The 10,616-nt window shown below is 39.2% G+C and overlaps 1 protein-coding gene across 3 annotated transcripts in view; it reads right to left on the bottom strand.

Moving 5' to 3' along the window:
- Positions 1 to 503: 503 nt before the first annotated feature.
- The window catches only part of lipeb (lipase, hormone-sensitive b), a 32,767-nt gene continuing 22,654 nt past the window's right edge, over positions 504 to 10,616 (bottom strand). For all 3 annotated transcript variants that reach the window (XM_061717198.1, XM_061717199.1, XM_061717200.1), the window contains 4 exons: positions 9,935 to 10,135; positions 6,750 to 6,931; positions 5,693 to 5,959; positions 504 to 4,877 (listed from right to left, as the gene is read on the bottom strand). In XM_061717198.1, the coding sequence (XP_061573182.1) occupies positions 4,476 to 4,877; positions 5,693 to 5,959; positions 6,750 to 6,931; positions 9,935 to 10,135 (1,052 nt within the window). In that variant the 3' untranslated portion in view covers positions 504 to 4,475. The remainder of the gene's footprint in view (positions 4,878 to 5,692; positions 5,960 to 6,749; positions 6,932 to 9,934; positions 10,136 to 10,616) is intronic.

Here is a 10,616-nt window from a genome sequence, read left to right as displayed (position 1 = left end):
AAAACACTTCTGAAGCAGTGAATGTTGCATGGCTTGAATTTTTGTGGAAAGGCAGTTAGGAAACCTGTGATCTGGGTCTTCTGTCACAAAACCCTACAAATCTAAAAGCCTAATTGCATGTTTTCAGATGAGATGTCCACTAGGAAAGTAAGGTTATGTTAGTATTTTTGAGTTGGTTTTTACTGTAAAACAACAAAATCTGCTGTCATAATATGTTTTCCTACATTACGTTTACACTTGCTTTGAAAAACAAACAATTTTGCCCCCCCCTGCCCTTATCTACATCTTTTGACAGTCTCTGATCAAGAGGCAGCCCTTTCCCAAATGCTGACCGTCTCACCACCTTGTAAAGTTCACTCAAGCGGTTTTGGTATTCAATTACAATCCTCAAGACATCAGGAATATTAAGGTGAACATATTACATTTTCTTAACTAACTTTCATCTGGGATCGTTCCTTGACCTTTTGATTTGGCCATGCACCAAAAAACTCAAGACTGCAGAGTTCATGAGAATAGATTTATTTAAATAAAAAACATAACGGTGCATGATACATGATTCAATCATAGAACCTGCACAGAAAAGTCAAGAAATATGCAGTTAAATGCATCAGCTAATACGAAAGTTAAAATATCACATTAATATGTTTGATACAGATTCTTCTTTTTAATGCAGATTTGCACTTGTGGCATTTTCAGTCAAATAAACATTTCAAAAGTAGGGAAAAAAAAAAATCTGCATTAAATACACCCCCTCAACTCAATGGCTTTTGAAAAGACTAAACATTTGCATAAGTATTCAGAGATGTGCCACTAACTAGCAGCTGCATTTTCAAAAGGTAACAGTTGACAGAAGACATTGAACAAGGGCAGTGCATCTGTTACAAGACTGCAGTCTTTGGTTCTGCTTCAAACTTCATAACCGACATCCAACTCTTTATACCGTTGTAAAGGAACATTTGAGGCGTACTAGAGGTTACACTTGCATTTCCACAGGCAAGCTGCAAGACTTGCATTTACTTTGAATATTGCTGTATTGGCATGTTATCTGCAAAGTCGCAGCTTGAGGTGACTAAAACACGACAAACAGCATCACTACATTTCAGATTAGGAAGACAGACTGGGGCTATGTTTACATGCACAGCAATATTCAGACTAATGATCTTGGTCTCAATATGATGTTCCAATTATGGTGTTTACTTGAGGTGCATATAGAATATTTCATTCATTTTCCTTTTTACACATTACAGAGCTTACACCAGTTAATGACTCATGCCCACATTACATCCTCCTACGCAACTGCAATGTTTGCACCCATCATGAGCCCTAATTATTTCTGCATCCCTCAAAGCACATAGCATTACTTGGGTTTCTCCCTCACTCCGAGGTGTTCTCATTCTCAGGAGTCAACCTGTTCTGCATCAACTCTGCTGGAGTCTTTACAATTTGCACTATAAAACAGCAGTGTGGGATGAAAACTGGCACGATGTAGCTGTGCGATTAATTTTGCAGCTATTGGCACACTCCATATCACTGTTTGATTTTCTTACTTTGACTACTACCCTTTTGTAAGCTAATATAAAAATACAGATAACTTGGCATTGTCTAAGGTTTTTTTTTATATTTTCCACTCAAGATTACTGTAAAAACTTGCTGGTTCATGTTTGTAGCAGTACTGAACTTCATTAAAACTATAATTAGGAAAAGAGAAACTGAGTGAAAGACTGAGAACTACAATTACACAAATTTAAAAGCTCAACATCAACAAGAGTAAATTAATGCAACGGTTTGCATGGGAAATCTTGTTCAACACAGTACAGGGAAGAAAAACAAATTATGTTGACTTATTTCAAAGTATCACACAGTATATAAGCAACCCTGTTGGGAAGGTAACACTGAAACGTCATACAAAATCATCTTATAAAAAACATCAGATGTGCTCCCCAGGCCTTCACAAGTTCTCTAGAAGCATGACAGGTGAGCCGGTGCAATTGTCTGACCCACACACAGTGTAAATGAACAATCAGCTGTGCTGTTGATCATTTTTAGTGATTTCTCAGTATATCAGTCTATAAACAGTATATCACAATCACTGTTACTTAATAAGACTTAATAAGGTTTGACTAAACACATTTTCCATTAAAAGTAATGGTACAGTCTCAAGTGTAAAGTGCCATTTTGTCTTTATATGAACACAACTGGGGGGGGGGGGGTGCCTAAAAAAAAAAAGAAAGAAAAACCCCAGCGTCTTTGCACTTGGGAGTTCGTGTTACCTTTCACACACAAATGACTACAATCTCTGAATGTGCACGTGTATACTCCACTTGAGCCACAAACACCAAGAAAAGGGGACAAAGAACAATGATATGTATGCAAACTTGAGCTTAAAATAAACTTGCACCGGTCGACAAACCAACTGCAACAAAAGTGCACAGTGTGCATAAACAGCGGCTATTAAAGCAAGTTTGAACTTCAGTCCAAAATCTCAAGAGTGAATGTATAACTTATTTTCTCTTTGCAGGCCTCGTTCTTTCCATCAATCCGACTAAAAATATTGCAATAAGTACTTGGAGCTGACAGAACTGAATATGGCCTAATCCTGCAGCATGACTGCTGCTGAAAATCCTGCTCTTCTACAGGGGAAGGCTTTCGCACTTAAGTGTCAGCTAAATCCTTTTCATCAAACAGCATCCCTCTTTGCAGACCTGGCAACCCCGTCCCCGTTATCAGGCAAGGGACGAAGAGAGCATGTATTGTTGGCAACTATATTTAGTTGGACCCGATATATGGACTAACCCTCAGAAGGACATTTTTGTGTACTTAAAGTGCTTTGATGGCAATACACTCAGGAGTGTCCTCAACTTATCAGGAAAAAAAAAAGTCAACTCCAAATGTGGCAGCGGGGAGCAAACATATCTTTCATGGCTACCTGCAGTTTGACAAATGCGTGTTGGTCTTTTTTATGTAGAGCTTTTGCAAACGCTTTAGACAGCAGGGGGTTTGTTTAAGGCCTCTGACATGTGGAGAAATAATAATAAAAAAAAAATCTCAGGTCAGACATAAGTCTGGAGAGCAGTGGCATCTAGATGCAATGCATAATACATACGGTACAGATGTGGACAACACCTGGAGAAAAGGTGCGACAGCCTCGAAGGAAATCATTGCAGTCGAGTTTATGATTCACGTTGATAGCCAAGAAGAGGGACTTTCACTGTTATGCTCATCTAGCTCCATTTTAACGAGGACACAGTGATTGTTTCCAGTCTTCAAATATTACAAACATTTTGCCAACTGAACACATTCAATAGCCATGATTTGTGGAGATGGGACCACAATTTCCTTGCATTCATTTTCAAATGAATGAATCATAGTTTTCACTTTAACAAGCAATATAATGCGGTCTTTGTATGCCGATATCTGCAGTACAAAAAGCACAAGGCAATAGTGAGATAGGACACAGCGTCTGTTATATGCTACAGTTTCTCTTTTTCATCACTCTAGTTTGCAGAGAATGGGATATGAGCTTAATTTGAAAGGCCGGGGATGCCAAAGCAGCTGAGGCTGAAGAAGCAGAAATAAATGAGGAGCACATTTAAAATCATGGTATTAAAGAAAAAAAAAGCGGAAGATTGCATCAAGTAATATATTGTACAAATCAAGTGAGTCTACCAGGACTCAGGGATTGTAATAGCAATACAAAGTCATACATATAGCAAAACTTATATTCTTGCATAGAGTTAATATTAAACTGCAGTAGAATCTTAGGGCGTAGAGAAATCCTCCAGTTTGAAGTCTTTGAAAGCGTTGTGTTTTAGCTTTAATTGTATTTTGGGAGAGTCCACAGTGCTACTATCCACAGTGACCTGTAGTGACTGCCAAACTGGCATAATGGAGAACAGTGTGGAGTATGATTTAGAGGAGCACCACAAGACAAGTGAACATTTTGATGTGGATAACTCCTCATAAAACGACATTGTGTGTTTCCCACTATCTGATTAGGGTCGGCCTCAGCCCAGATCAATCACCCATTTAGGCCTTATTTTAGGAATACTCTGCACAGCTTTGTCCGAGCCTCCGCCACTTAACACCATCTCTGTTAAAAATGTGCTGCATGTGGGTGTATGCTGGTCTTTGATCAAAGAAGATTTTACACCTTTTCATTCTAAGATGTCTGTCTTTTGTGGGTGTGTTCATTTTGTCAGCCAGATTTGCTTTTGTGCATGATGAGGCATGACAAGTGGTAGGAACTGTAAAGCATAAGATGATGCACCTCTGTTCTCCGCCACCTTTTTTTTTTCCCCCTCTTCAAACGCTGAGCAATCTCCTTGTCTGCTCCTTCCCTCCCCCCCTTTTTTTTCCCAGGATGCCTTTTTCATCTCCCATTTAGACATTGCACTGCCTGCTTCAGTCTCACTTTCATTTACTCTTTCCTTCCACTCCTTGGGTGAAATGCAATCACCTCTTTTATCCAACCTTATTTAAGCACCAATGCCACCAGCGTCAGTGTTATTCGGGGCTGCCACAGCAACTGAGCCCTCCCCTTCAGCAATTTTAGTCCCTCTCCCGACAACGGGCTGTTCCTCCTCAACGGGGCCAACAAAGAGAGAACCAGTTTCCCCAGGAGCCGCCGACGTGCCCCTATCGGACCGTTCCAGCTTGCGGTGTTTGCGTGGTTCTGGAGGTGTGTCCTGGTTGAAGACGGCACGAATTCTCTCCGCGCAGACGTTGGCAGCCTCTCTCGTCTCTTTGGAGAGCTGAGATAGGCTGAGGAAGCCATGGGGGAGGTCGTCTACCACGCACAAAGTGACAGGCTGGTCCACGTTCCTCAAACGCTTGGCAAACATCACAGAGTCATCCAGCATGGGATCTAACGCACAAGCCTGACACAGGGAAAGAAAAACAGAGGAAAACGACTGGTTAAAAAGCAAATTTAAATTCTCCCTCCGACATGTCAAGAATCTTAATTGAGGGGTGAAGAAAAGGAAGCCATGCGTCCCCAGTCGGTTTTGTCCCTGCTTTCTATTCAGTTGCGCTGAGGCACCAAAGCTACTTAAAAATCTGCACTACTTTCTTCATTCTAAAATGGTTCTCAAAAAAAAAAAAAAGACTTTAAAATCATCTACTATAAACAATGAACATCCCTACTCATTTGAAAGCATCTTCTTTACACCTTCCCAATATGCTACAAGGGACTTTCTCTGATAATACAATCTACTTGAAGTTTTTAAATCAGTCAACCCACACAATTCACTACTTTTTGTAAATGCATTGTCTGATAGGATGATTATGCACTATTAGAAGCCATATTATGCTATTTTGAAGTACCTTTATCCTGACAAAACTACCAGAAATAAACTAGTTTATAGACCATGACTTAAAAGAAAAAAAAAACCTATGATTTTCCAGATAATGCAGCCTCTCTTCTTTAGCTTTTACTGTGCTTCTTAAAAAATGTAGAGTAATCTAGGACTGCTTTGCACCCAGAGCTCACCCTGGTGGAAGAATTGATATCAAAATAGTGTTTGTAGCTTTAATCTATGCATGATCTGTTATGGAGCTATACATTTTGGACCTTGAATCTGAGTGATTGGATGAGTTCATCATTTACAGTGCATTGACATGTTGAAAGATCATCAACAATAGATATGCCTAAGGAACATCTGGAACTGCTGTATGTATCTTGAACTTTTCTTACCACTAAGTGTACAGGAGGCAGCCCTTTCAGCATGCTATCAGGAGCCAGCAGAGGTGAGCAGAAAGGATCCTTGACCACTGGAGAACTCTCAACTCTCATTTCAGCCAGTTGCTCTGAGCGTAACGGCTCAAACCCCAAAGGAAACTCCCTGGGGTGCTCCTGAGTCGATCCCTCCTCCCTGGCAATGGGTGGTATAGCGATGGAAGAAAAGTCACGGGAGATGGAGGAATCTCCATCTTTAGAGAGGAAGAAACTTACATCTTCGAGCTACATTTGAAAAAAAAAAAAAAAGTTATCCAGGATTAGTTTTGAAAACACTATGATCAGAAGAGTTAAAGGCTTGAAACAGAAGTGAAAAGCAATGTATGTGCATTAAATACAAAAAAGGCAAAAACTGCACAGCACTGTAGAACCTAAAGTGAGGTAAAAAGCTCCTATATAAGCAAAGACCACTTACATATGAGCAGACATAACTTTGTGTGAAAATCAAACTGTACCCAAACACCAGAGTCTTGACTAAATGATCAAAATTTCAAGGACGAAAATCTGATGTCTTATGAAACATTAGGTTTTCCCCATGCTAGGACAGAAACCCAATATGCCTTTGAGGAGGAGGGGGGAAAAAAAAGTTGAGGTTATTTCCAACACCTTGCCTACACAACCCAAAAATTAGGAAGGTTTCTGTAAGCATTTTATAGCCAAATCTGGTTGTGAGGATCACTGACATAATCTCGGCCCCAATATTGCAATGCTATAAAATGTTTAACCTCTTTAAAAAGGCAACAACTGTATGGCAAATACTTTTAAAAGGCAAGCTGTGTGAAGCTACAGACCACCTTATCAGAAAAAAAAGGTCAGTGAGACTCCTCTTTATGGTAATAGTACTACAATTACCTTCACATTACCCCTGACCCCATAACAACAGAGCTACACTCCCACACTGTTCCTCACTGCAGGGTTCTTTTAAGAAACAGTTCTTGGTTGTTTAATAGTGTTGATATCTAGTAGATAATATCAAAAGCTAATTTCAGTGCAAACAAGTACAAAAGTAACATACGGTGCGCTCCGAGATCAGTGGTGCATTTTGGGAAATGGAGCTGTTGTGAGATCCCAAGTCCTGGCAAGTCTTGCTCTTCACAGATAATTTCCTGCTGGGAAACTCTGATGGCTCAGTGACCACAGGAGGGTCAGCATGAGGAGAAGATATGGATGCCTCTGAAACACTTTTCCTCACTGTATCTAGTGCACAAAAAGAGAAAATAAATTGTTGAATAAAATAGCTTTTTTTTTAATGAAATGCCAAAAGTTATTAACCACACAATGGTATGGTTCAATTGTAGAACCTAAAAGAAAACTGCTCTGGATGAAGGGGCAGTGAAAGGACATACGATAAACCAAAAACTATAAAATACAGAATCGCTTTCACTTATTCCATCATTTCATCCTATAAGTCCTCTGGTTGACAGCCAACAGTTAAAAAGCCTTAAATGCAAATTGGGATATATCAGGAAGAAGAGGGAAGTAGGTGGAAGAAATTCAATAAGTGCTGCCACAGTGATATCATCTGCCCGCCCTAAGCTGTCAAAATACCACAATCGTGGCTGGTCTCTTCACAAAGCACATCCAATCTCCAATCTTTTAATAATGAATCATATCAGCGTCATGATGGCCTTTTAATTAAATGTCTTCACATGGCACTCTTTGGATTGAGCTTTCAACCATAAAGGGTGTCACCTATGGGAACATCATGCAAATGTCAATCTCCCTTTCAGATTTAAAGTGGTTGCAATTAATTGATCAATCTGCAAGTCTGGCCCCAATAACTTACTTTTACTGACTGAAAAACTACTGACATTATTTACAGTGGTGCCTGAGTCGTGTAAAAATCTCGTCCCAAGATGTTTTACATAACAAAAAAAAAATAAATAATTTAAAAGACCATCTTATGCTGAGGATCATTCAAAACATACCACAATTGGCTATGTAAAAAAGAACCATCTTAAAATAGATATGGTTGGCAATGAGCTTCAATTGGAGGAGAGGGTTTATAGATCTCAGTGCAACTGGGAGAAGCTCTATCTTATGCTCGTCACAACATCTAGAGTAAAAACTGTTCATGTCCCACAGGTTAAGATTAATTTACCGTATTTTCTGGACTATAAGCCGCTACTTTTCATAGGTTTTGAACCATGTGGCTTATACAAAGGTGCGGGCGGCTGTTCTGTGGATATTTCCGCCACCGTTCTAACCGAAATTAGAATCAAAACTAAGACAAAATAAATGCAAAGAAGAATATGCTACTTCTTCATTAGCAGATAGAAGTAGGTAGAAGCAGATTTCAAACAGATAAATAAATACCGGTTATTTACTCTTGGTTCTGTCCTGTTTTAATCAACAAAGTTGCTGCTGTGTTAAAAGACACTGTTAGGAAAGGATCTATTTAGGTACATACATGTACCTCATTTACAGTTCTAAATTGTTCTGTACATGTAGTAAATATCTAATCTAACAACATAAATATCTGCGGCTTGCATATCTTTTTTTTTTTTTTTTTTTTTTTTTTTTTTTTAAATAGAGCAGATGCGGCTTGTATGCAGGTGCAGCTTGTATATCTTTTATTTTATTTTATTTTTTTAAATAGAGCAGATGCGGCTTATAGTCCAGAAAATACGGTAATTATGATTAATTCAAGTTGGAGCAGCGTGGGTTGGTGGTTGGCAGCATTGCCTCACAGGAAGAAAGCTCTTAGTTTGAATCCCAGCAGAGGCATGTCTGTGTGGAGTTTGCATCTCACTGTGCTTTCCTGGGTTTTCTCCACACCCTCTAGCTAACTTCCACAGTCCATGAGCATATATGTTAGGTCAAATGGCGGTTCAAGTGAGTGTATGGTTGTTTGCCTATATCTGGCCCTATGAGGGACTGGGGACATGTATTACAGGACTGCCTCAGAAAATTAGAATATTGGGATTTTCTGTAATGCAATTACAAAAAAAAATGTCATACATTCTGGATTCATTACAAATAAACATAAATATTGCAAGCCTTTTATTATTTTAATATTGCTGATCATGGCTTACAGCTTAAGAAAACTCAAATATCCTATCTAAAAAAATTAGAATATTCTGGGAATCTTAAACTGTAAACCATAATCAGCAATATTAAAATAATAAAAAAAGGCTTGCAATATTTCAGTTGATTTGTAATGAATCCAGAATGTATGACTTTTTTTTTTTTTTTTTTTTTTTTTTTTTTAAATTGCATTACAGAAAATAAAGAACTTTATCACAATATTCTAATTTTCTGAGATTTATCCCCGCCTTTCACCCAAATAGAGCTGGGATAGACTCCAGCAGATTCCCATGACCCCGAATTAAAATAAGCAGGTATAGATGGAGGATTACTTTAATCTACTGCACTAAATAACTTCAGAACTAGTGCTATAAAGTTAATGGTAGACCTGAATGCCAGATGTATCTTTTTGTTATTTTTTTTTTCTTTTTTAAATGGCACTAAAGGCAATGGAAGCCATGGTTCCAGTCCCTCACATGCGTTTGAGGGGCGAGACTTAGATAAGTCAATTACTGTAGGTACTAAAGGTGATGCTACATTCAAAAAGAGAACTGAACCAAATGAGGTGATGGGAGTATTATGCAACAAGGTTCGGAGACAATTATTGGTTAGTTGGAAGCTGAAGAAGAGTAATCAACATCAACGCCCTCCCAGACATGGGTAGTAAATTAACTCTAGCAGAGTGATGTTGGACAAATTATAAATAGGCTCACACACTCTGAAAATGTCAGTAGTCAACAGTTTATGTAAACACACAAACTTGAGAGAAACTATCCTTAATAGACTTGGCATCAACTTCCTTTCATTTTGAAGCTTGATCAAAACCATAAACCCCAACTTTCATGCCTAAACCAGACTTCAACTCACACATCCGACATCCTATCAAAGACCCCAGAAGCAACATTAAGTTAAAAACCAGCCTCTGGTACCAATGACTAGTACATGTCTACAAAAAATTGGAACCTGTTTTGGTATAAAAAACACCCAAGAGATAATAAAATAAGTGCACTCGATTAACACTCAATCTGACTCTCGGCACAGAAATATGATTAAAGACACAAACTGACTGGATCTTTAAAACGTAACAGCTGCCAGGCATCCTCCTTTAAAGCCACCCACATCCTGTGTGTCCCCAGCTTAGCGCAACAACACTAACACACGCATGCAACCCACCAGTTACAGGTGTGTCTGTACTTCCTGGTGGGGCCTCTGCAGCTGTGCCGGGGGAGGCTGAGGTTCTGTTGGGATCCAGCAGAGAATGGATCCAGTTGGTGGCTCCCTGTCGGAAATCTCGGAGCATCAGCGCTGTATCTCTCCTCACTTGGCTCAGTGTGCTCACTCTTTCTACCTGCTGGTCAGCCTCCGGCTCGTTGCCTGAAGAAGGAAACGCATATTAAAAAAAAGGAAAAAGATATATATAAAGATATATGAGAAAGAGCCAAATATCGCAAGCACACTTGAGTAACATAAATAAAAGCACAGCAATCACAAGAAAGGTACCCATTCAGTTCAGAAAAGAAAGCTGCTCTCACAGGGGTGTGCAGCACTGCCACAAAGCTACTGACGTGACAGTAAAGCTGTGAAGCTGGCAGTGGGAGGGATTGAAGAATTATGTTTTAGTTTCATTTTTCAGAGGAAACACAACTCAAGTAATATTTCTGTTTCAGTGTTCCGTTTGTCTGCAGACTTTCCCCAAGTAGAAATGAGAATATTTCAAGGGGAGGGAGGAGGAGGGGATAGATGGATACCTATGTGACTAAACTGAGTTTCTGTTGACAAAAATGGCTACAGGTGACATAGCTGGGTTACATCTAAATAAATAATTTGATCCATAAAATTAATCTCTCCTGTAAAG

The sequence above is a fragment of the Cololabis saira genome, chromosome 3, assembly GCF_033807715.1.
Source record: "Cololabis saira isolate AMF1-May2022 chromosome 3, fColSai1.1, whole genome shotgun sequence".
NCBI classification, from domain to species: Eukaryota; Metazoa; Chordata; class Actinopteri; order Beloniformes; family Belonidae; genus Cololabis; species Cololabis saira.
Note: the sequence above shows the minus strand (reverse complement) of the source record. Positions and strands in the feature narration are given on the sequence as shown.